General features: G+C 41.1%; 1 protein-coding gene and 1 non-coding gene across 2 annotated transcripts in view; both read left to right on the top strand.

Moving 5' to 3' along the window:
- Positions 1-27,338, top strand: part of LOC145410035 (BRCA1-associated protein) — a 64,813-nt gene that overhangs the window by 30,337 nt on the left and 7,138 nt on the right. The window contains exons 9-12 of the mRNA XM_080280252.1: positions 4,414-4,557; positions 5,738-5,852; positions 13,126-13,308; positions 20,119-20,253. Of these exons, the coding sequence (XP_080136378.1) occupies positions 4,414-4,557; positions 5,738-5,852; positions 13,126-13,308; positions 20,119-20,253 (577 nt within the window). The remainder of the gene's footprint in view (positions 1-4,413; positions 4,558-5,737; positions 5,853-13,125; positions 13,309-20,118; positions 20,254-27,338) is intronic.
- Positions 22,541-22,659, top strand: LOC145410276 (5S ribosomal RNA). The gene has a single exon (XR_013899241.1). It is a non-coding gene; the product is annotated as a 5S ribosomal RNA (ribosomal RNA).

Genomic DNA, 27,338 nt, shown 5'->3' with positions numbered 1-27,338 from the left:
ACATCAGTTGGATGGCATGTTTAGTTTTTATTCATGCTACTTTTACATGCATTTATTCAACTTGAGACTTTTTTGAACTTAGGAGTGAAATGTAGCATTCAATCACCCTTTCACCATTACCCAAACCAAGTAGAACCATCTGTACATAGCAATACATCTTAAAATATATCCACAGAGTGAAGGGGTTTACTTTCAGTATCTGATTGTCGACCAATTATTTGACTTGATTACCACTGCATGATAAAGATGGAGGAAAGGGATGAACTTAGAGCCACTTATCCCAAGATGGTCTCTCTGAGAAGCACCTTGCACTTATTTTTCACATTGTTGTAGAGAAATACCTCCCAAGGCAATCCATTGTTTCACTGATGTGTATATGTTTAGTTTTTTTTTACTGTGATCTTATATCTCTCTGATTATATATGGTACTAAAGTCAGTGTGTAGCTAATACATTACAGTACTTCAGTTAAGAAAGTGATGCAGTAACTCCTTGCCATGCGAAAAAAGTGCAGCCTATACTAGCATTGTTCATTGCAAAAATGTGCATAGTGAGGGCAGTTTTGCTGTAGAATATTACCAAGGCCAATTCTGTATTGTTGCAGTATTGAAATACAGTAGAGTACTGTATATGTAAATGAAGATACTGTATATGGTTATAGGCTCAAGGTTAGTCAGGCATTTTGTTTTCCACATTTCTCCCATTTACCCTCTCTCCAACTTAACAAAAACGTAACATATACATAACTACGCATTGTCAAACACGATACTCCTCACAAACGCTCTTACAACCAGTACATGCCATAGAAAACACTGTAAGTACACACTCTAATGTTCTCAATTCTGCCTAAGCAGCCAAGCCACATAGTTGGTAGGCACTGAGTCAAAAGTAGTGGAATGATTTTAGTAATTTGCATTGGTATATGCTACAGCATTTTCTAATGAAATTTGAAGAAACTGTAATTTCATATTGATTTTATTCCTTACAGGGAATTTGTTTGTGGCCACCCCTTATGGGAATAAATCATCTTGCTATAGATAGATAGTTATTGATATCCATGTATTTGGATTGTCATTATTCATTATTAGACAAAGCCACACGAGGAAAGTGTATGAAGGTGGGAGCAGAAAAGAGATGGAGTGACTTTGATTTCAAAGGCATCTTCCTCAGCAAAATATTTTGCACATGACACCATAATATCCTCTTGTAAGTACCGTACAAATTGTGTTGAAATTAAAGATATACCGGTACCATTAGCAACCAACTACATGTAGAACAGGGATTCCCAACCAGTGTGCCGAGCCACTTTGCAGTGCCACGAGATTGGCTAGCGGTGCCACAAAATTTGTAGGGGGGGGAGGGGAAGAGGGGTTGGCCAAAGGTGGAAAGATGCATTGATACAGGACATAGGAATCAAGGAGTTGGAAATCCCTATATTTAATGCACTGATGAAAATACCCTGCAAGTTTTAGTTCTTGATCCCCACTGTATTTGTTTGACTGTGGGAGATGGCTGTGCAGACACTGATTTGTGTATTATTGTATTCTTAATCTTAGATTTTAGAATTTATATTTTAGAAGAAAAATATCTCAATTTTTTTATTACATGACTGTACTACATCATTTTCCATTTATTTTTCAGAATTAATCTGATCTGATAACATCATAACATTATAGATAAATTTATTGTGAAGAAACGTAAACTCCAGGACAGTGAACATGAACTGATTGCTTCCACTGCTGAAGTTTCTCCTGGCCCATCTAGTTCCAAAGATGACAAAGGAACGCAGGATTCTTTCGCAAAGAAAAGGATATACAGTAATCCCTCTAATATCCGGACGCCCAATAACCGAACATCCCCACTAACCGAACCTTATCGTCCTGGGATCAAACATTCCCAAAATGGTCCGAAAATCCAAAAAAAATGGAAAAAAAAAATCGATTTTTTGCCGTCCGTAATTTGAACTTGCCGCGCGCGCCGCGTGAGAGCATTGTTTTGGTTCGTCATTCCTCCGACGTCCGATAGAGCGCCGCTGCATCCTCCCCACTTCCCGCCTGTCTCTCACCGCGACAAGACCTACGCTCTTCGCCATGGCTTGGGAAAAGTTAATGTGCAACACTTAAATTTAATGGAACATTATTTGGACTAAAGTGAACACTGTGAAAAGAACGGACTTCTGTGTGTTAGTGACTAAGTTCAGTGCAAGACTTCAGGAAGAGTGTAGTGCAAGTGCTTCAGGAAATCGTTCTTACTGTCAGAGTCCGAGAGGAGGCGGTTATTCATCGAGGTGGCCAGGGACTTGCTGTAAGTAGCCAAAATGTTTCATGTTGTACTATTTTCCATACTATATTTACCAGAATGTTTCATATTGTATTTTTTCCCATACTATACTTACCAGAAAGTGTCATACTGTACTTCTTTCCATACTAAACTTACCTCATGCATGTGCAGTAGGAATGTGTTTTTCAGAGTTCGGTTAGGTTCGGTTAGAGTCCATAAGTACCAGAATGTTTATTAATGTATGAACATACTTCTAAACCCACATTTTATGTGTCTATTGCATTTATTTCAGTCATTTATGTGCCTTATTGGTGTGATTTGGGTGTTAAATAGGTGCTATGCATGTCCGGAGGGAGTTGTATAGGTGTTTCTCTGTGTTAGGGTCCGTAAGTACAAGTCCATAAGCTGGGGCCCAATATCCGGACAAAACCAATATCCGAACCTACCGATGGCTCTATTGATCCGGATATTGGAGTGATTACTGTACTTGGACTGTCACTTAATCGTATGGATTTTCGTGGAACAGTGACGAGGATAACGCCCGCCCTGTGTGTGTAGTTTGTGGGGAAACACTCAGCAATGAGGCAGTGGTACCCAGCAAGCTGAACCAGCATCTTACTACCACGCACCCTGGTGTGTCACAGAAAAGTTCGTCTTATTTTTCACATCTAGTAGAGGGACAGAATAGAGTAGCCTATAGAATGGTTAAAAGAGTTATCATAGCTGACACTGCTCTAGAAGCTTTTTTTAAAATTGCAGAACTGATAGCCAATAAAATGAAGCACCATACCACTGGAGAGGAAATCATTGGCCCTGTATGCAATATTATAGTTGAAACAATACTTGGCTAAGAAGCTAGAGATCAGATTTCGAAAGTTCCCCTCTCCAACATTACAATCAGCTGCCAAATGTCATCTCCGTGGGTTTTGCAGATTTATTGATGATAAAGATGTCATTGAGCAGTTTCTGTTTTGTAAAGAGCTGGAAACAACAATCACCGGCCATGATATTTTCGTTACTGTCACCTCCTGTCTCAATGACCATGGCCTTTCATGGAAAGACTTGTGGTTTATGTACCGACGGTGCAACATCAATGATAGGGAAGTACTGTATAAAGGTTTTACCACCAAAACTTTGAAGGAAACTCTGTCCATGAGAATAATTTACTGTTTTTTAAACAGAGAAGCACTTGTTGCAAAAACTTGCAGTGAAGAGTTGACTGAAGTTTTGTCAGAAAGGCAAACTTCATCAAATCATAACCTCTGAAGTATAGGCTTTTGAAAAAATGTCGGGAAATGGGTGCAGCTCACGTCTCATTAGTACTGCATACAGATGTAAGGTGGTCATCTCAAGGATGTGTGCTGAAAAAAACTATTGTGAAATTTTAAACAAGGGTGCCCCAAGATTCTAATTGCCTGCAGAAGGGTGCCTCTAGCCTAAAAAGGTTAGGAATCCCTGTACTAGAGCATACTAAGGAGACACATCCAATATGATGATAAAGAAGAGTGGTACAAGATCCCAGTGCCAGTGAGAAACAGCATGGATCCAAATGGTGTCTGAGTGGTGGTGTGTGTCTTTGCTTAATTTGCTTCATAACTGGTAGTAAAGCCATCTCCCAAGTTAAACAGTTAATATATTAACCTAGGAGTTTTATTTTGTGTGTGTGTGTGTGTGTGTGTGTGTGTGTGTGTGTGTGTGTGCGCACGCATGTACACGTGTGTGTATAGATTAGGGAGAATGAGAAACACAGTGAGTCATGAAAGATGTGAAGTTGGGAGGTTTGTTGATAATGTTTTGCTTAGATGATGTAGCCATGTGAAGGGAATGGATATAAGCAGGGCCGTGAAATGAGTACGTTATATACGTATTGTTAAGTGATGCTAAGGAATTATTCTTGCAGGACATCTGAAATTCCAGGAATGGGGAAGAAACACATTGATAAAAGTATGTGGTGTATAAAATTCTAAATGTGAAAATGCTCATAGTAGGATTACGTATTGCAAGGAGTTATTGTAGCTTGTGTGTATTTCTTGGCTTTAATAAAGTATAGAGTAAGACAAAAATTTTTTTAAGATTACATAATTGGAACACGATCATAAACCTCGTATACGATTTTCTCTTGGTTTGCCCACAGCTGCCCAGTCTGCCGATACTGCCAGACCCCAGAGGAGATGCCAGACCAGAGATGCTCTCTTTGTGGCTCAGCTGACTCTCTGTGGATCTGCCTCATCTGTGGCCATGTTGGGTGTGGTCGCTATGTTGGGGGACACGCTCACAGGTCACACCCTTACACTTCATTTTACTCTTGCTGATTCCTTTAGTCTAGCGAACTTCCCCTTCCCCACTTCCTCTGACATTTTTACTAAAATTCTTCAGAAAGAAAGATCTTTTCTAAAGTTGGTTACAGTCATTTGATAGAAGCTTGCATAAAGTATAAAGGATGTCAGCAGGATTCAGTGGGTTAATATTCTATATTTGGCCTCCTACAGCTATACCCCTTTGCAAAGACTAAGATGACATACTTTATACTTGCAGTTTGTAAATGATTTTCTTCAGCTCAGAGGTGATGTTTTGAACTAGAGGGGTTAGATACAGCATTCATTAGTCCCTTCAGTACCAATAGGTTTTTGCTAAGATGAATAAAGTTGTCTGGAGGGAGCTAGAATATATTGTGAGACATCATCACAGCAGAAGGATTAAAATTGATTTAAATAAAAAATACAGTAAAACATTTTGAACAAAGATCTGAAGCTGAATTGTTAATATTCAGTAGCTGTTCAGATAGGCAGCTGTTTGGTTTTCTAGAAGGAAGATTGGTGAAGGATATTTTATGATATTAGCCATTTGCAAAGACACTATGAATTATCCAGAGGGCTATCTATTATTATTAGAGTGGAAGTGAATGAAAATATTTTCAGGTATTTGAGTCATGTAAGTGTACAGTATACATTTTAAATTTGTGAGTGTTAGGTTCCCAATAACCTGCAGATAACAAAAACCACTAATACTCCACATGGATGTCAATTTACTCTGCTGTTATTCAGAGTTGTCTAGTAGCCATCTCCAGTTATTATATTATAAACACCATATAACAATTTAAAAGCCCTTTTCCTTCCATGAAACACCATAAACAGATCTTATAACATATAAATACATGCAGTACAGACTAATAAAATTTATAGTTATTACTGATTAGTAATTGTGTGCAAGTATGCACCATTCCTGATAATTATGTGTAAATAGCTATAGTACAGTACAGCAGCAGCAAAAATTCTTGTGGCATAAATTTTCTCTTTTTAAACTTAAGTCACAAATAAAAACCAGCAACTGCAAGCCTGTGAATAATCAGAATCCTAAATTGAAAATCCATGAATTTTAACGGAACAGTATACTCTATTAGTATTTTGTCATCGTGATAGTAGTAAGAAGTGTATTGACTGAAGTGCATTTCCCCACAGGCACTTCATGGAGACAAACCATCTCTTCTCACTCCAGGTGGGGAACAATCGTGTTTGGGACTACGTGAGAGATAACTATGTTCACCGTCTGCTGCAGAGTGAGGGTGATGGCAAGGTACTGCACTGTACTTCCTTCTTTTGTTGCTTTCAAATGTTTTCATTTGTATCCATTTAGTTGCTCACCTGTTTTTTCATTTATCTTCTTATTCAAATCATTTGCTCACTTACTCACTCAACATACAGTATTATAAAAAAAAATTTGTGCTACTCTTTATCTCAAGACTGCAGTTTGGGTTTAGGGGTCATATTCTTTTGACTTTGAGATTTTGTAGCACCTTTTTTTCATCCATCCATCTGTCATCAAATCCAGTATTGCCCCATCAGAAGGATAAGGGCTCAGGGCTAGGCTACTGAGTCCATATGCATAGGGCAAGGGCATTACATGAGCAGTAAACCAGAACCACTCCACAGAATGAGATCCTTTGGGGCCACATCTGTTTGAAGCGCCTTAATTCACGTGACCACCTTGTATCTAAAAAATTGTATGAGGGCAACATAGCTAATGAACTGAATCAGTACACAGTAGAAGACTAACCCTTGATCTCCCTTCATGCACCAGACAATTCCATGAAGGGGAAAGCACCCAAGTGTGACAAGGGTTTCCACTGCAGTTTATTTTGCCTAATACACCTAAATATCAGTCTGAATATTCTTGATGAAAGTATGTCACTGCTGAATGTATATCTATCTGTCTATCTATCTATTGCCAGACGCCTCAATCCCATTTGGGGTGGCCACAAACAAATCGCCTCCAAGTCGCCCTGTCCCCCGCCATTTCACTGCCCTGCTCCGAACTCACACCCCCCTCTCTCATATACCTCTCCACCCCATCCCTCCATCTCATCCTCGGCCTCCCCCTCCCTCTTCCCCCCTCCACCTCACTCACATACATTCTCTTCATCAGTCCTTCACCCTCCATCCTCTCCACATGGCCAAACCACCTCAGTGTGTTCCTCATAACGCTTCCTATCACATCCACACCACAACGCTCCTTTATATCCTCATTCGTCAGCCTGTCTCTCCATGTGACTCCACAGGCTCCTCTTAAATAACTCATTTCCACTGCTCTCACTCTTAACTTGTGTCCTTCCAACAACGTCCAAGCATCACTTCCATGCGTTAGAGTTGGTATCACAATACTGTCATGTAGTAACTTTTTCACTTCCATGCTCACCTCCCTGTTTCTTATCACTGCTTTCAAAGAACCAGCAACCTTTCTTCCCTGCTGTACCCTTTCAAGCACTTCACCCTCCAAATCTCCATCCTTACTCATCACACTACCCAAGTACTTAAACGTACTCACATTTTCTAATTCCTCACCATCCAACCTCGCTGTACATTCACTGACTTCACCTCTCTCAAAGACCATCACTTTACTCTTCCCTACATTCACCTTTAGATTCCGTTTCTTACACACTCTCCCAAACTCATCCACCAAGCCTTGCAGCTCCCCTTCGTCTTCACTCAACAACACAGTATCATCTGCAAACAACAGTACAGGGAGTTTCCAAACACTATCCTCTCTCACCAGGGACACTCCAACATCCACTACCCTACCTTGTACCTCTTTTATTACCCCATCCATGTACAGATTGAACAACCATGGAGACATAACACATCCCTGTTTCAACCCAACTTTCAAAGAGAAAAATTCACTTAGTTCACCATCCACACGCACTGCAGCCTTAGCACCATCGTACATACTCTTCACAGCATTCAACAACTTCCTGTCTACTCCATATATTCTTAACACTTTCCACAATCCTTGTCTATCCACCCTGTCATATGCTTTCTCCAAATCCATGAAAGCCGCATACAACTTCTTTCCCTTCTCTAGAAACTTTTCCACTAAAGATCTAAGAATGAATATCTGATCTACACAACCTCTTCCCTTCCTTAAGCCTCCCTGTTCTTCTCCAACTAATTTCTCTGTTCTTTCTCTAACTCTGTCAATAAGTATCCTACCATACACTTTTCCTGTTATACTAAGAAGACAAATGCCCGTATGATTACCACACACTTCTTTTTGCCCTTTTCCTTTGTACAAGGGAATAATTATACCTGACTTCCAATCCTCCGGGACTCTACCTTCCTCCCAGGCCAATCTGCACATCTTCCACATCCATTCTACTACTATCTCTCCCCCATGCTTCAGCATTTCACCACACACTCCATCACTTCCTGGGGCTTTCCCCGATTTAACTTTCTTCATTGCTTCCACAACTTCTATCCTACTGATTTCTTCCTGTCTTCTCACCTCCCTCCTTCTCCCAGCCATTCCCCAGCCACTTATACTCACATTACTTCCATCCTCTATGTTCAATAGTTCCTTAAAGTGTTCTCTCCATCTTCTCACTTTTTCTCCCTTCTCCACTAGTAATCTACCATTTTTATCTTTCACTCCCCTGCTAACTTCACTTCCACCCTGTCTTACTCTTTTCACCTCTTTCCAGAACATTTTTTTACAGTCCCTCCACTTTACACTCAAATTCCTTCCAAATTCCTCATCCACTCTCTTCTTACTGTCTCTTACTAATCTTTTCACCTCTCCCTTTCTTTCTACATATAACTCTCTCTTCCGCCTCTCAACTTCTTCCACGCCCCTATTTCTCATCCATTCATTGTATGCTTTCTTCTTTTGTGCCACAGCCTGTCTCACCTCTTCAGTCGACCACGCTGTTCCTTGCACCCCCCTCCGTCTTCTCTTTCTTTTTACACACGACATCACATGCTGCACATATTTCTTCTGTAAATATCCTACACATACCTTCCACGTCTCCCATCTGCTCCAATTCATATTTGCCCAATCGTTCCTCCACTTCTCTCTTATAATCTGCCTTTTTCTCATCCTCTTGCAACCTTTCCACTCTCCTTGCAACTACTCCTTCCTCTCGTCTTTCCCTTCTTCTATTCCTCCATCTTACTTGAATCCTAATTCTGGCCACCACCAAGTAGTGGTCAGAAAGTCCACTCCCCCAACCTATATAAGCTCTTGCATCCATTACACATCTTCGCATCCTTTCATCCACACACACATAATCAATCATTGCCTTCCTTTCCTTCAGTTCACCACCCACCCTTCTCATCACTCGCCATGTATACCTGTGGATCATTTTATGCCTGAAGAGGGTATTGGCTATCACCAACCCCCTCCCAGCACAAATGTCCACTAACGCACTCCCATTCTCATCTATCTCAGCAGGCACACCCCACTCACCAACTATTCCATCCACCTTCACATTCCCACCTTTACCATTCATATCACCAATCAAAAACACTCTCTCATTCCTTCCAAACTTTTCCATGCACACTTCTACATTTGTCCAGAACCCTTCTCTCACTTTTCTAGCATGATCTTGCATTGGCGCATACACACACATAATCGCCCACATTTGTATTCCAACTTTCAACTTTACCCACACAATCCTTGACCCAACTGATCCATACTGTCTTATGCTCTTCTTCCATCTTTTACTCACAACTATACATACTCCTTCCTTTGCCCTCTCATTCTCACCTACTCCTGCACATATACCCCATCCATACTCCCATTCCTTCACACTTTCTCCGCTCCATTTTGTTTCAGTTATTCCACATACATCCACTTTCGCACCCTCAAGCACCTGGACAATCTCTCTCTCACCTCATCATATATATATATACAGGTATATATATATAAGGAATATCAACCCCAGGGTTTGTAGGAACATCTTTAATGGTGACATTTTGCAGTATCTCATTGCATCATCAGACCTAAAAATAATAATTTATTTTAGCTATGTTGAAAATATTTACGTCTTTGATCAAATTTTGTGTCGAAAATAACTAAAAAACATTCTAAGACAGATAGATATCCTACCTAAGTCAAAAACAAGTGGAAAAAATAAAAACATATTCATACACTAAAATGCTCAATTCAGTTGAGTGAAAGCAAGAACATTCAGGTAAATTTTCAAGATAAGAATACATTCAAACCTTTAAAAACACAGCTGCTGAACAGAAGAACTGCTGTCACCAGCATTGGGTTTGTAGAGGTGTGTATAAAGTGTCTCCATGATGGGGTTTCTAGCAAGGACTGTGAAGGAAGTTCGCATGACAGGGTGATCGCGTGTGTGTGTTGTCTGATGGCACTAAAGAGTGGTTTTTAGAGATTGGTCTACTTGTTCGAGCTGATGTTCGAGTATGTGTGTTTTCAGATGTCTCTCTGTCTTTCCAATATATGATGCCTGGTAGCTATCACACATATACTGCATTTGTAAACAATAGAGGACCCTAGATGTATGGGTACTTTGTCTTTGATTCTGAAAAGGGTACAGTACCTATATTTCTTGTACTAATAATGACTCTGAACTCTGTTTGTGGAAATGTGTAGCTGAGTAGTTTGCGTAGCTTGTTTCTCAGGTGAAAACTATGTTTACCTCTGTAATCGAGCTTAAAGTAAATGGTGTGTTTCAGGACAGTTTGAACTTTTTGAGCCACAGAGGTTAATAACTTGTTAATAGCTTTGCAATGTAAAGGTCTGAGAAAAATTTAGGGAAGCCGTCATTATAAAGCATATTACTTATGTACTCCAATTCCTTATGAAACTGAAAATAATCTGAACAAATATGATAGGCTTGGTTAGTCAGAGTTGTTACCAAATTACGTTTATAATTTATTGGAATGAATAAGTTGAATTTCATACATAATCCCATGAATGTTGCTTTTCGGTAGACATTTGTAGTGAAAGTGGTGCCTGGTCTGGTGATATCTATATCTAAAATGAAAGCTTATTATCCTTTTCTGTCTCAGGTGTGAATTCTGTGTTTGGATGTCTCGAATTAAGGTAGTTTAAAAATCATGGTATGTGATCTGGAGATTTAAAAAGTATAAAGGTGTCATCTACATACCTCTGATAAAACAATTGCTTAAAATCCTTTGGGCAATCTTTAATCCAATTCTTCTAATGAAAGCTCAAGAAAATGTTAGTGTTGGGGCAAGTGGGTTTCCCATTGCTATCCCATCTACTTGTCTGCAGGCTTGCTCATTTAATAAGAATATGCAGTCTTTTATAGCTAAATTCAGTAATTTACGCATTTGTTCACTACTGAAGTGGGAAACTATGAATAAAAAGTTCACTGATGCAAATATCAATAGTCTCATTTAAAGGGATATTGGTAAATAGAGATTTAATATCAAAACTGGCCATGACAAAATTGTCAATGTTTGAGACTGTTATTTCCTTAACAAAAGAAAAGGTGTCCCTGCAAGTGTACTGGTTAGTGGAAATGGGGCTCAAAACTGGTACCAAATATTTAGCGATGTTGTAATTATAGGTTCCTATGGTAGATAAAACTGGTCTTAGAGGACATCCTACCTTTGGGGAGCCCATTCATTATACCTGGCTGTGACCCACTCGGTCGTAGGTGTGAGTAAACTTCATTACATAAAATCCCTTCCTTTACCATCTTTATGAGTAATCTGTTAGCCTTGTCCTCTGACATTATTATTACTGTAATTTAAATAACGTATGTCATCATGTACTCTAGTAAATTTAGTTGCATCATGCAGAATATTCAGCAGTTTTTGAACATAATCATCCTATCCAAAATAACAACACCATTCCCTTTATCTGGTTTGACAGTTATTATTGAAGAATCAAGACTAATTTTTTTTAAGGCTAAGTATTCATCTTTACTGAGGCAGTCATATTTGTGATGTGAACCTTGTGAATAAAATGACTCAAAAGTGGCAGATGGAGTTTTTAAAATGGTCTGTCCCCCTCTTCTCCAGGTCGTAATATTCATGGTATGAAAGTTCCTCATGTAATTTTTCAAACTCAAGAAAATGGTTTACAAATTTTGGCTTACTTGGCATAATAGTATATATAAATCCATTAGATAGAGCAGACTTTTCAACTGGGGAAAGAACTCTACTTGAGAAGTTAGAAATTACACTGTCCAGAGGCAGATTGGTATGAAAATTATAACCTAGTTTAGTTAACTTATACATCTGAACAAGCAACTCAACAGTTACTTCAAGAAACAAGGGATGAGGCTATGGCACACCTAATGTCTGACTTGGCTCGTATCGCTGACTGGGGTAAAAATAATATGGTTGTCTTTAATGCATCTAAGACTCAGTTCTTACACCTATCAACCCGACAAAATCTTCCACAGGTATACCCATTAATGTTTAATAATATTCAGCTTAATCCTGCATCATCCTTGAACATGCTTGGGGTTTCATTTACTCGGGACTTATCTTGGAAAGATCATATTACATCTCTTGTAAAATCTGCTTCTAAGAGATTGGGTGTGCTAAGCCGACTCCGCTCTTTCTTTACCCCTGCACAATTGTTGACTCTATACAGAGGTTTTATCCGCCCCTGTGTGGAGTACAACTCTCATGTGTGGGGAGGCTCCCCACATACAGCTCTTCTCAATAGGGTGGAGTCAAAGGCTTTTCGTCTCATTAACTCTCCTCCTCTTACTGACTCCCTTCAACCTCTGTCTCTTCGCCGCACTGTTGCATCTTTATCTCTTTTCTATCGCTACTTTAATGGTCACTGCTCCTCTGAACTGTCTGCTTGCATTCCTCCACCTCTACGACGGGCGCGTAGCACCCGTCTGGCAGCAAACTCTCATCCCTTTTCTGTCCAACTCTCTAATACAAGAGTTAACCGTTACTCCCAGTCTTTCATTTATGCAACAGGTCAACTCTGGAACTGTCTCCCTCTGTCTGTATTTCCTGCTGCCTATGATCTCCAGTCTTTCAAACGCAGTGTGTCCAGGCATCTCAAAATGATCGGATCTTGAATTTGGCTCTCTATTGTATTTTGTTTTTCTCTTGGAGGGAACTGTTACAGCGGGCCATGGCCTTTGGTTCCTTCTTCCTCGCATAAAAAAAAAAAAAAAAAAAAAAAAAAAGCTCCACCCTTAACATAGCTGTGTAATTTCGTTTAGTAGCTAGACGCTTCAGATGATCACCATTAAAGTTTTTCCTACAAGCCCTGGTGCTGATATTCCTTATTCGCCCCCGCTTTCCAAGCAACCAGTCAGTCGCCAATATATATATATATATATATATATATATATATATATATATGTAAAACATTGAACAGAATATGGTATTAAATATGTACTGTAATAAGCAAAATAAATTTCTAAGGAAGAAGAGTTGATGATAGTTTTGTCATCCCTTACCCTTCAGTGCACAACCAGACCACTTATATACTAATGGATTTAGATTTGTTGTCTGAAAAGTGTTCCTGTGTTGATTAACAGCTTTAAAATGACAAAAATTTGAGTGAAGGCGTTCTAATGATTGTATTTTATTTTTTTATAAAGGTGGTGTCATATGAACGTGTCTCCCCAGTGGCGGATACTAAGGAGGAGGGTGTAGTACAAGGAGAAGAGAAGCTAACAGCACTACAATTAGAGTATACACATCTTCTTTCATCACAACTGGAGTCTCAACGCCAGTACTTTGAGGCCAGGATAGCTGATGCTCAGGCTATGGCACTTCAAGAGGTAAGTTGATGCAACAATTAATTTTTTTAATGACGTGAGGGAATGGGGAGAGGGAAGATTTTAATGGGAGGACAAGGATAAGCGGTTGAAGGGAAGGGGAGTGAAGGAGAAGAGTTTGGTACAGGGAGAGAAGCTTACATTCCTAAAGTATTGCACACAACTCCTTTCGCCACAGCTTGAATCTCAACACCAGTATTTTTATGCCAGGATAGCAGATGCTCAGGCTAAGGTATTCAAAGTGGTGAGTCGTTGTGGCCCCAGGCTCACCTGGACATAAAAGTAATGGACTGCAGGAAACTGGCCACTTTGGCCAGATGCTGCAGAAGTCTTTTGTTGATATTTTGTTAAAGGATTGTCTTTTTGGGTGTAGCGTTGCTCTCAGGTGGCTGTCCATTCCTCTCATCCTTTCTTCTTTCCTTCCTTCCTCTCCTGTCTTTCTTTCCATCATTCTTTCCTTCCTTCCTCTTCTGTCTTTCTTTCCTTCATTCTTTCCTCTTCCTTCTGTCTGCGGGTGACTCTACACCAAGTGACAGGCCAAATGATTTCCTGTACACCAGGAAACCATTTACTACGCTGGGTGGCAACCATATAATCAGATTGTGGCGCCTGGTGGTTTAGCGGTTAATAAAGGCGCTCCAGTCGGATTGAGCCTGTGCAGGTTTATATCCAAGGGGTGGTTGGGGTTTATTGCTCACGTAATGCCAGTCAGCGATGAGTGAGGCAAGTCACTCTGATCTTAAATGTTAGGACCAACTTGTTTATCACCAGGCACCTAGGCTCCTCATGAGGCAGCACTGGGTTAGATGATGATGATGATGACTGTCTTTTTTACATGAGTAAAGTGCATGAAATGAATATGTATATGTAAGGGGCTGCATTTCAGTTAGACATAGTGGATTGTCTGTTAATTACTGTATATTCAGTTATTGAGGTATTGGAAAGGGTTACCGTCATAGAGTAGCTCTGACATACTTAGACAGTTCTGCTTTCTCCTCAGCTCCCTCCTTTCCCTCCTTATCCCCCAAAATAAAAACAGTGAATGAAACATCAGCACAAAGCTGTGCTCCTGGAGAGGAGAATGAAAGGACCAGATGAGTAAAATGATGGGCCAAAGGGAAAGGAAAGAGGGACACTGATATTGGGGGGACAGGAAACTGAAAGGAAGAAAGTAGGCACAGAAAAGAAGGAGATGAGTATAAGAAAGTGGTGGAAGAAATAAGAATAAGCATTGCAGCAGAGGTTGTGCATATTTAGTGTAGCTGATTTCATTTGTGTAATGGAACCAAGAATTTGAAGACTTATTATGATACGTAATGGCCCACTATTCTGGCCCTGTATTTGTGACAGAAATGTTGTGTAGTTGAGTTGCTGCATACATACTTACATATATCAGAGGAAGAGTTATTTGTGCAGTGACAGCATATCCAGCTTGCAACATGAGGACCTTGAGCTCATATCTACAGCTGGTCAAACTGTTAGACAAAAAGTATTTCCTCCTTATCCCTATTTACCCTGCCGTATAATTGGGGACCTGAATGCAAGTCACTGGTTGTGTACCACATTTCAGGAGAAGATTGAGCCTTAGTTAAAGAAAAAAAGGATTGCCCTAACCTCTAACCACTGGGTGTTGGTCGGAACTGTCAAAAATCGGTGGTGCAGCGGCGCCTGGTGTCAGTAGGAACTGCACTTGTGTTCCCAACACAGTTTGAAGTGGCTGCCGCTTTATCTAGTCACCAAAAGTTCGAGGTGTAGGACGATCTTTTCTTAACCTTTCTCGCCCGATTTTGTTCCCGCCTCACGTGGACTGTTGCCTTATCCACCCCTGCCAAGCCTCTTTTCAAGGATACTAGGAAAGGACTCAGTGATAATGCTAGGGCATGCCTTGGACACCACTGTGTCTAGTTTATATAGTAATGGAGAGCTTATCACGTTAAGAGCAAAGCCATAGTCTGGACCATGGGCAGACGCATGAACACATCCTGTTCTTGCGGTGAAAATAAGTCCTCTTCCTTACGTCATTACTCACTCTGGTGACCATAGAGACCTGGGGATATTTTCATTTGCAAGAAGAAGAGTTGGTGAGTAATATGGTCTTTAATTCATTCTTCCCCCTGGGGGTAGGGGGGTTTTCAAGAATACTCCCCCAGTATCCCTGCTTGTCGTAAAAGGCGACTAAAAGGGTTGGCGGAGGGTTAGTGCCCCTCCCCGGAAAACAACTAACTAAAAAAACAAACAAGAAGCCTCGGACAAGGACTGACCAAACGTTGATGACCCAAGACCGGACAAAGGACTTGGTAATGTGTACATGGAATGTAAGAGGAGCGAATGATGAGGTGAAAGAGAGAGAGATTGTCCAGGTGCTTGAGGATGTGAAAGTGGATGTATGTGGAATAACTGAAACAAAATGGAGAGGAGAAAGTGTGAGAGAATGGGAGTATTTTTTTTTTTTTTTTTTTTTTTTTTTTATGCAAGGAAGAAGGAATCAAAGGCCATGGGCCCGCAGTAACAGTTCCCTCCAAGAGAAAAACAAAATACAATAGAGAGCCAAATTCAAGATCCGATCATTTTGAGATGCCTGGACACACTGCGTTTGAAAGACTGGAGATCATAGGCAGCAGGAAATACAGATAGTGGGAGACAGTTCCAGAGCTGACCTGTTGCATAAATGAAAGACTGGGAGTAACGGTTAACTCTTGCATTAGAGAGTTGGACAGAAAAGGGATGAGAGTTTGCTGCCAGACGGGTGCTACGCGCACGTCGTAGAGGTGGAGGAATGCAAGCAGACAGTTCAGAGGAGCAGTGACCATTAAAGTAGCGATAGAAAAGAGATAAAGATGCAACAGTGCGGCGAAGAGACAGAGGTTGAAGGGAGTCAGTAAGAGGAGGAGAGTTAATGAGACGAAAAGCCTTTGACTCCACCCTATTGAGAAGAGCTGTGTGTGGGGAGCCTCCCCACACATGAGAGTTGTACTCCACACAGGGGCGGATAAAACCCCTGTATAGAGACAACAATTGTGCAGGGGTAAAGAAAGAGCGGAGTCGGCTTAGCACACCCAATCTTTTGGAAGCAGATTTTACAAGAGATGTAATATGATCTTTCCAAGATAAGTCCCGAGTAAATGAAACCCCAAGCATGTTCAAGGATGACGCAGGATTAAGCTGAATATTATTAAACATTAATGGGTATACCTGTGGAAGATTTTTGGATGGGGTATATGTGCAGGAGTAGATGAGAATGAGAGGGCAAAGGAAGGAGTGTGTATAGTTGTGAGTAAAAGATGGAAGAAGAGCATAAGACAGTATGGATCAGTTGGGTCAAGGATTGTGTGGGTAAAGTTGAAAGTTGGAATACAAATGTGGGCGATTGTGTGTGTGTATGCGCCAACGCAAGATCGTGCTAGAAGAGTGAGAGAAGAGTTCTGGACAAATGTGGAAGTGTGCATGGAAAAGTTTGGAAGGAATGAGAGAGTGTTTTTGATCGATGATATGAATGGTAAAGTTGGTAATGTGAAGGTGGATGGAATAGTTGGTGAGTGGGGTGTGCCTGCTGAGATAGATGAGAATGGGAGGGCGTTAGTGGACATTTGTGCTGGGAGGGGGTTGGTAATAGCCAATACCCTCTTCAGGCATAAAATGATCCACAGGTATACATGGCGAGTGATGAGAAGGGTGGGTGGTGAACTGAATGAAAGGAAGGCAATGATTGATTATGTGTGTGTGGATGAAAGGATGCGAAGATGTGTAAAGGATGCAAGAGTGTATAGAGGTTGGGGGAGTGGACTTTCTGACCACTACTTGGTGGTGGCCAGAATTAGGATGCAAGTAAGATGGAGGAATAGAAGAAGGGAAAGACAAGAGGAAGGAGTAGTTGCAAGGAGAGTGGAAAGGTTACAAGAGGATGAGAAAAAGGCAGAGTATAAGAGAGAAGTGGAGGAACGATTGGGCAAATATGAATTGGAGCAGATGGGAGACGTGGAAGGTGTGTGTAAGATATTTACAGAAGAAATATGTGCAGCATGTGATGTGGTGTGTGGAAGGAAGAGAAGACGGAGGGGGGTGCAAGGAACAGCATGGTGGACTAAAGAGGTGAAACAGGCTGTGGCACAAAAGAAGAAAGCATACAATGAATGGATGAGAAATAGGGGCGTGGAAGAAGCTGAGAGGCGGAAGAGAGAGTTATATGTGGAAAGGAAGAGAGAGGTGAAAAGATTAGTAAGAGAGAGTAAGAAGAGAGTGGATGAGGAATTTGGAAGGAATTTGAGTGTAAAGTGGAGGGACTGTAAGAAAATGTTCTGGAGAGAAGTGAAAAGAGTAAGACAGGGTGGAAGTGAAGTTAGCAGGGGAGTGAAAGATAAACATGGTAGATTACTAGTGGAGAAGGGAGAAAAAGTGAGAAGATGGAGAGAACACTTTAAGGAATTGTTGAACGTAGAGGATGGAAGTAATGCGAGTATAAGTGGCTGGGGAATGGCTGGGAGAAGGAGGGAGGTGAGAAGACAGGAAAAAATCAGTAGGATAGAGGTTGTGGAAGCAATGAAGAAAGTTAAATTGGGGAAAGCCCCAGGAATTGATGGAGTGTGTGGTGAGATGCTGAAGCATGGGGGAGAGATAGTAGTAGAATGGATGTGGAAGATGTGCAGATTGGCCTGGGAGGAAGGTAGAGTCCCGGAGGATTGGAAGTCAGGTATAATTATTCCCTTGTACAAAGGAAAAGGGGAAAAAGAAGTGTGTGGTAATCATAGGGGCATTTGTCTTCTTAGTATAATAGGAAAAGTGTATGGTAGGATACTTATAGACAGAGTTAGAGAAAGAACAGAGAAATTAGTTGGAGAAGAACAGGGAGGCTTTAGGAAGGGAAGAGGTTGTGTAGATCAGATATTCATTCTTAGATCTTTAGTGGAAAAGTTTCTAGAGAAGGGAAAGAAGTTGTATGCGGCTTTCATGGATTTGGAGAAAGCATATGACAGGGTGGATAGACAAGGATTGTGGAAAGTGTTAAGAATATATGGAGTAGATGGGAAGTTGCTGAATGCTGTGAAGAGTATGTACGATGGTGCTAAGGCTGCAGTGCGTGTGGATGGTGAACTAAGTGAATTTTTCTCTTGAAAGTTGGTTTGAAACAGGGATGTGTCATGTCGCCATGGTTGTTCAATCTGTACATGGATGGGGTAATAAAAGAGGTACAAGGTAGGGTAGTGGATGTTGGAGTGGCCCTGGTGAGAGAGGATAGTGTTTGGAAACTCCCTGTACTGTTGTTTGCAGATGATACTGTGTTGTTGAGTGAAGACGAAGGGGAGCTGCAAGGCTTGGTGGATGAGTTTGAGAGAGTGTGTAAGAAACGGAACCTAAAGGTGAATGTAGGGAAGAGTAAAGTGATGGTCTTTGAGAGAGGTGAAGTCAGTGAATCTATAGCGAGGTTGGATGGTGAGGAATTGGAAAATGTGAGTACGTTTAAGTATTTGGGTAGTGTGATGAGTAAGGATGGAGGTTTGGAGGGTGAAGTGCTTGAAAGGGTACAGCAGGGAAGAAAGGTTGCTGGTTCCTTGAAAGCAGTGATAAGAAACAGGGAAGTGAGCATGGAAGTAAAAAAGTTACTACATGACAGTATTGTGATACCAACTCTAACGTACGGAAGTGAAGCTTGGACATTGTTGGAAGGACACAAGTCAAGAGTGAGAGCAGTGGAAATGAGTTATTTAAGAGGAGCCTGTGGAGTCACGTGGAGAGACAGGCTGACGAATGAGGATATAAAGGAGCGTTGTGGTGTTGATGTGGATGTGATAGGAAGCGTTGTGAGGAACACACTGAGGTGGTTTGGCCATGTGGAGAGGATGGAGGGTGAAAGACTGACGAAGAGAGTGTATGTGAGTGAGGTGGAGGGTGGAAGAGGGAGGGGGAGACCGAGGATGAGATGGAGGGATGGGGTGGAGAGGTATATGAGAGAGGGGGGTGTGAGTTGGGAGCAGGGTAGTGAAATGGCGGGGGACAGGGCGACTTGGAGGCGATTTGTTTGTGGCCACCCCAAACGGGATTGAGGCGTCTGGCAATAGATAGATAGATAGAATTCATTTCTCTAACTTTTTTTTTTTTAATGCGAGGAAGAAGGAACCAAAGGCCATGGGCCTGCAATTATTGTTCCTTCCAAGAGAAAAACAAAATACGAGAGAGAGCCAAATTCAAGATACGATCATTTCGAGATGCTATAGTTTCTGAAATATTAAGGTTAGAAGTAAAGCTATTGTGTGAGTGTGTGTGTGTGTGTGTGTGTGTGTGTGTTTTCGTACTGAGGTGAGGCACGAGCATATTTGAGCCTGGTGTCCTGGGGATAATGACCCTCATGTAGTCAGTAGGAATCAGTTTTAAGTCTTCTTTCCCATCATTGTCAGCCCCCAGCTCACAGCCATTTTAACTGTTAATGTATGATTTACTGTATAAACAATACCAATACTGTATATGTATAGTATTCTCTCTGTCTGCAGATATGTGCCTAGTTTACTTTTTTAATAATTTAAATTGGAAAATTCACCTGTATTTATGTATGGAATAACAGTATAACTGTGAAGTTTGGTTCTGTACAGGCAAAATTATAAGTTTTCAAAGCCTTGCGAAAATGAACCACAGTAGTTATAGAAATTTGGCAAGTATCCGGTTTTGTATGGCTAGGAAATGTTTCAGATGATTAAACTTCTGTTCTAAAAGAATATGGTGTTTGTTTCATAATTTTCATACACAAAGTGCTTGGAAGGTTCTTTAAAAAATAGTCACCTTCCCACACAATGAGATGGAGAGTTAGTAATAACTTCCTTCCAGGCTAAAGACTCCCGTGAGGATGCTAAGAGGCTGGCAGAAGAGCTACAGAAGATGAAGCAGGATCTGTCCAACACTGTAAGAGACAAGCAAGCACAAGAAAAGAAGCTGCAACAGATGACCCAGAAGATGAGTAAGGTAATGATGTGAAATGATATTTGTTATGAGGATGCATTACCTTGAATGAATCAGTGTAAGCTTTCATAACTCATGTAGAGACAGTAGCACCAGTCTAACAGGGTAGTACTGTACTCCCATGGAGGTTGGAAAAGTGGCTACAGGGAGAGTTGGTCTTCGATATTATGAGCCACAAGTGTCTCAGCTCTTGGCTATCTTTCGATTCTGACTTTTTGCCAGTATTTCATTAATACAGCATGCCTTGTTTTTGTGATTGCAACCTTTATAGTTATGTGTATTTATGAAGAAGGCATACAAAGTTATCAGCAAACCAGTTCGCATTTTACCTCATCTGCAATTTGTCACACCTGATCATGTATGGAGCATGTTAACCCTTCCTGTCTTTTACTTCAGTTCCTTCACTTCACAAAAAGCCATCCCATAATGCTTTCCTTCCTTATACTTTCGCTGCTTCTGTTCTCTCTTATTCCATGGGGCCATGTAAATCTACTTTACTTTTTTAGTTCTTAAATAAGCAGAGGACCCAGATCTCAGGCCTTGTAAAAATTTGAGTTAGATAATTTACAGAGAGTAGAATTATTTGCCTAAACACCTTCTCCATTTTAGTTGCCTTAATAACACTAGTGGTTAGAATGCCCCAGTCAGAGTGGATGAGCTTGCCATCTGTATGAGTTTGCTTCCCAGGAGATGTCTGAATCATTTCCAGTCATATAATAGTCACAAAGGGAGTAAGACTTCTCATCTGCTGTACTTGTATATCTACTGGAATAATTTGACATAGCTTTGAGCCCCTACACCTTGTAGGGGATCATATAGTACTGGCTGTTGTTTACAGTACAGTAAAAGTCCTCCAATCCCGCCACCAATATTCCGAAAATCCCAATACAGCGTACTCCAAATTTGTCAAGGCAAAATTTTCCTAAGTTTTCTGGTCTTTTTTCAAAAATTTTTGGGCTTTATCTAAGGATTTATCTGGCGTGGACTTGGATGTACCTGCCTGCAACTATTCATTTACACTTCTATGCATTTCCAGTGAGTAAAACAATAACCCATATCATTTTAAGTGTTTGTTTAATGATCATGTACGTAAACGGTCACTAATTTCTTCTCAGGGGTGCCCCCTTCGTACCCCAATATACCCAGGGAAGATGAGAGGGGGGACAAAACGGGCTTCACCCGTCTCTGCCCTAGTTCCCAACCCTCCCTTATACCCATACCCAGCCCAACCCTGCACATGTCATTCTTAACTGGCAGTTACATCTCAAGCAAACCTCATACTTTACACTCATGGTCACATTACAAATATACAAACATAAAACACTAGAATAGGTATAAAGTATATATATAACTATGAACACACCACAGCACATAGCAAGAAATTAATGCAATTTAACTTTGACAGTAAAACAATGGCCATCCCAGGTCTCGTGCATTTCGTGTGTGTGTGTGTGTGTGTGTGTGTGTGTGTGTGTGTGTGTGTGCCCAGCACATGAGGCCTGAGGTCGCCATTGTTAACGTTTTTGTTGTATTGTCAATGTCATAATGCATAAATTTTTTGCAGAAGCATGTTGATAGTTATATTATATACATTTAACACATCCTAGTGTTCTATGTTTGTATCAGTAGTGGGACCAAGAGTGTTAAGCAGGAAATCAACTTGAGATGCAACTGCCAGTTAAGAATGATGGGTTGGGGGGGTGTTGGGTAGGGGTATGGGAGAGGGTTGGGAGCTGGGGTAAAGGCAGGTGGAGCTCGTTTCGTCCCCTTTCCCCTTTTCCCTGGGTATACAGGGGTAGGAAGGGGGCACCCCTGGGCAGAAATTAGTGATCGTGAGTGTGCACATTTCTCTTGTTTCCAGAGGTTCCTTCCAATAGTCTGAAAAAAACAATAGTCCGAAAGATGCTCGATCCCCTGACATTCGGATTATAGGACTTTTACTGTATTTAGGGATTACAAGAAAATATGGAGTCACTGAAAAAAATTAAGTCACTGAGTGTTCAGTGAGGTTGGATGATGAGGAAATAGAAATGTGAGTGGATTTAAGTACAGTACATACTTGGGTAGTGTGATGATTAAGAATGGAAGTTGAAAGGGTACAACAAGGAAAAATGGTTGCTGGTTCTTTGAAAGCAGTGATAAGAAATAGGGAAGTGAGCATGGAAGTAAAAAAGCTGCTGCATGATAATGTTGTGATACCAACTGTAATGTACGGAAGCGAAGCTTGGACCTTATTGGAAGGACACAAGTCAAGAGAGCAGTGGAAATGAGTTAATTTAGAGGAGCATGTGCCAACGGCCATACCACGTTGAGTACACCGCTTCCCGTTCGATCAGCGAAGTTAAGCAATGTTGGGTCTGGTTAGTACTTGGATGGGTGACCGCCTGGGATCACCAGATGCTGTTGGCATAACGTTCTCCCTACGTGTCAAGTGGGGTTGGTGGAGGATTAGTGCCCCTTCCTGTAAAACAATTAACTCTAAGCCGTTGGCCACCCCGTTTGGGATACATGGCGTCTGGCAATGAATGAATGAATGTGGAGTTACATGGAGACTCAAACTGACAAATGAGGAAGTGAAGGACTGTTGTGGTGAGGATGTGGATGTGATAAAACGTTAGGAGAAATTACATTGAGGTGGTTCGGCCATGTGGAGAGGATGGAGAGTGAGAGACGAACGTTTTGTTTTGTTTTTAAAGGCTCCAACATGCTTGCATGTGTCGGCCTTACAAGGAGAGTATATGTGAGTGAGGTGGAGGGGGGGAGAGGAAGAGGGAGGCTGAGGATGAAATGGAGGGATGGAGTGGAAAGGTATATGAGAGAGGGGTGTGTGAGCTGGGGGGAGGGCAGTGAAATAGTGGGGGACAGGGCAACATGGAGGCGATTTATTTGTGGCCATCCCTTGCGGGACTGAGGCGTCTGGCAGTAGATAGATAGACAGAAGAAAATATGGAAATTCTAGTTTTCCCAATCCATAGATACTTACTTAAAGTTGGGAGAAGTCAGGATGTATGGTAAGATTGGTAATACTGTGAGGAACTCATTTTGGTTGACTGTAAGTACTTGTGGTTGAATCACCAGCCAAAGTGATGCTTGTATGGCCAGTAGCCGATCTTGCAGCCATTCATTCTGATGTTTGCACCTCCTAGTATTGATGTAAAACTTGAACTCATTTCTGGCAAAGCAAATTTTGCACAGATAGTTGTAAAAAGTACTGCCAAGAGTATTATGAAAGAGATAAACAGAGTCTTTTATTACAGAACAGTACTCCTCAGGGGCCCCTGAAAGGCCTGGAATGTAGGAGGGCCAGGGTAGACTCAAATTATTTATGCTGTAGAAGATAATTCAGCTGCCTTGGCAGCATTTAAGTGATAAAAAAAATTCTTTAACCCCTTAACCGCGGGGCGTCACTTTCGTGACGCTTGGGAGCAAGGGATCATACCGCGGGGCGTCGCTTTTGTGATTCTGTGTTATTTTGAATTCACCCGGGCTTTCAAGTGGGGGCTTGTATCATCTATCAGTACTGACAATGTCCAACACTAGTCAGCACTCCTAATCTCATCTGTACTCCCATCCATTGTTGACAATATAGCCATTTCTCCCCGTTCTTGACTCCCCTCCCTACCCCCCCTCCATTACCCTATGCTCTCGCCTGCCCGGCCATGCTACGCTAAGTAAATCTTCCCTGGAATTTTTCACTGATTTCATCCATTGAAATAAGCCCTATGTCGTATTCTTATACCAAATAATATATACAAGAAAGAAATCAGGTAAGTGAGAGTGCCATACACCTGGAATTGGCTAATTATCACCTGACAACACCTCACGTGCACTCGTTTGCTAATTTTCGCTGTTTTTTTCCCCTTGAAATATGCCGTATAATCTATTTTCGTAATAAATATACATGTAAGGAGAGAAGGGAGAAGCCTAAGTGATATTTACATTCACCTGGAACTACCTAATTTATAATGTATTGTCTAGATTTCCTGCCAATCATATCAGTGCTACACAAAGCTCTTTCAAGATTTAACATTGGTAGCTCTGATTATATATCTCCTAAGTAGGCCTCTAATCTATTTTCGTAATAAATATACATGTAAGGAGGGAAGGGAGAATATTTACATTCACCTGGAACTACCAAATTTATAATGTATTGTCTAGATTTCCTGCCAATCATATCAGTGCTAGACTTAGCTGTTTCAAGAAGTAATATTGGTAACTCTGAATAACCCCTAAAGCAGGCCTCTAGGCTGCCCCTGCGTTATCAGTGTACTCTCATCTTCCGAAGTGAGAGGACGTATGTTTCAACTTGCTGACTTCAAGGCCTTTTTTCACCCCCATGCAAATGGCTCTGTGACCTTTACCCCCTACTAAACCTCATGTGGAAAGAGGTAAAGGGCTGACAATTGATAAAAGAGTGACTACGATCTTTCTATTGAGTAAAACAGTGCAAGTGGAATTGTAAATAATGTGTAAATAATGTGTAAACAGCAAGTGAAAGTAATGAATGTAAATATACGTGAACAATGGAAAATAGTTTTATAAGTTATTTCAAGTGACAGTGCACAACACAGTGTAAATAAAATAGAAATGTAAATAACGTAAATAAAATAGAGAACGTAAATAGAAATGTAAATGAGTAGTATTATAAGAATACGAGTATATACCCTAGGAGTAATGAAAGTGAAAGTTTCACTCTAGCATGTCTGAATGCTATGAGTTATGAGAGTGAAGATGAAAGTGACATTCACTCTCAATGCCAGTATACAGGACGAGAAAGTGAATGCTACGTATTTTACTGAAAGAAATTGAATCCCTACAGTGACAATAAACTAATACTACTGAAGGAAACTTATGGATAAAGACTGTAGATATATATAAGTGTTATATAGTAATAGAAATATAAAGTGTGAGGGGTTTTATGAATAATAAATGACAGGCTACCATGAGCGAACTAGTGCCAGTGCGACGATCAGACGCGCTCGTAATTTCCATTGCTTTCACAGTGTTTTTTTTTTTTGAGTATGGATCCCAAACTACTTGAAAATTGTAGAATAGTGTTTATAGCGTTTGTATCTGGCTGTGGTAATCATATTACGGGTTGTCGGGAAGTGTAAAGTGGAGACTTCGTTACCCTAATTCAGAGGTCTCCACAAGTCCTACGGTAACCGACGAAGGCTCAACAATCATTCCAGGAGAAAGCTGAAGGTATGTGCCATAAGCATATGTAATTTTATTATTCTAGGACTAATAACTGATTTTTGGCAAATATTTTTTGAGAGTCTGTCGGAGCCCAAATAACCCCGCGGCACACGCAAGTTATTGGTAAACAAGCCCGCGGTGTAGGGGTTAAAGACCTCTTAGATTCGAACCATGGCTCTCCTCTGAACAAAGTCCTGTATTAGCCATGTCACCAAGGCATCTCTAGGAAAGAAAGATAAAGCATGTACAGTAGAGTACTGTAATTGTTGTTGGGTAACCCTTGTCTGTCTGGTAAACAATTGAAACTTTTGAACCATGGGTACCAGCTAATCACTCTTAAGCATTTGTATATTATACCCTCATTTTTGTTTTTGTTTTTGTAGGCTCCAACATGCTTGCATGCGTCGGCCTTGGTCACCTAATGGCAGCTCTCCATGCTGCTTGATCTCTGGCAGCCTCCCTGTTCAGTCCCTTAACTCTGAGGTCACACTTAATGACTTTGTCCCATGTCTTTTTCGGTCTACCCCTCACAACCCCACCCCCAGTATTAATGCTTCTCACTTTCCACATCCAATTATCATCCCCTATCCTCTCCACATGCCCAAACCACCTCAATCTCTCTCTCCATATCACAACACCTATATACTTCAGTCCCATCCTACCTCTCAACTCTTTCATCGTAAACCTAGCACCCCCAGGCCTTGCACTCAGGGAAGCACTGCACTTCCACCTAATCATTGTCATTTCTCTATGTTTGAGCCTGCAAATACCCTCTTTCTTTACTGCCCAGGTCTCACTAGCATACAGCATTACACTCCTAACATAGGCTGCAAACAAAGATCCCTTAGCACGTAGAGAGAGCCCTCTAAATGTCAGGAGAGGCAACAGTTCTCTGAACTCCTTCCAACCATTCTTCACTCTACCCTAAGAGCTAGCTCCAGCCTCACCTCCAGCACATAACATGTCTCTCAAATAACAAAACTTTTCCACACGTGGAAGAGACTCACCAGCAAATTCAATCCTTTCACGTCTGACAATCTCCACCTGCTCTCCCCAACACACTACACACAAAATCAGCATTATCTCGCAGTCTACCTCTAATACCACTACATCTCATGCACCCACTTATCACAAACATTGCACAAGATGTAATTACTTCCCACACCCTTGTTGCAAATTGCACATGCCCACTTTCCCTCTTCTTTGACAGCACCGCCACCAACCTTAGATCTCATCACTTTTGTTTTATTTGCATTTACTCTTAAGCCCTTGTGACCCATACCATCTCTCCACTTACCAAATCTTTCCTCCACCTCCCTTTCATTCTCAGCAGTCAACACCAAATCATCAGCATACATCAATTTCGACGAGAGTCCATATCTGAAGTCAAGTGAGAGGGCTTCAAGTACCATGATAAACAACAAGGGACTCAAAACTAACCCCTGATGCACACCAACATTGATGGAAAGCTCATAGCTCAAATCTCCATTCACTCTTACCTGGATCCGAGCACCAACATACATGGCCATAACCACCCTTACCAGCCACTCCTCCATCCCAGGCTTTCTCATTGCCCACCTCACCACCTCACTAGGGACTTTATTAAAGGCCTTCTCCAAATCAACAAAAACAAAGTATAGTTCCCTTTTCTTTCCTAATTATTTGTCCTGAAGCAGTTGAACACTGAATTTGGCATCAGTGGTCCCCCTGCTTGGCATAAACCCAGACTGCATCTCATCAATATTCGCTCTTTCTCTAATCATACATCTAGAACTCTCTTCATTACCTTCATTATGTGATCCAAAAGCTGTATACCTCTATAATTTACTCTCCAAGGCATCACCCTTCCCCTTTTACACATTTACAGTCACACTCTTCAGCTAATCATC

Source organism: Coenobita brevimanus, chromosome 84 (genome assembly GCF_032717465.1).
Source record: "Coenobita brevimanus isolate Jiangsu-jjx chromosome 84, ASM3271746v2, whole genome shotgun sequence".
Taxonomy (NCBI): Eukaryota; Metazoa; Arthropoda; class Malacostraca; order Decapoda; family Coenobitidae; genus Coenobita; species Coenobita brevimanus.
This window is presented reverse-complemented; position numbering and strand designations above follow the sequence as displayed.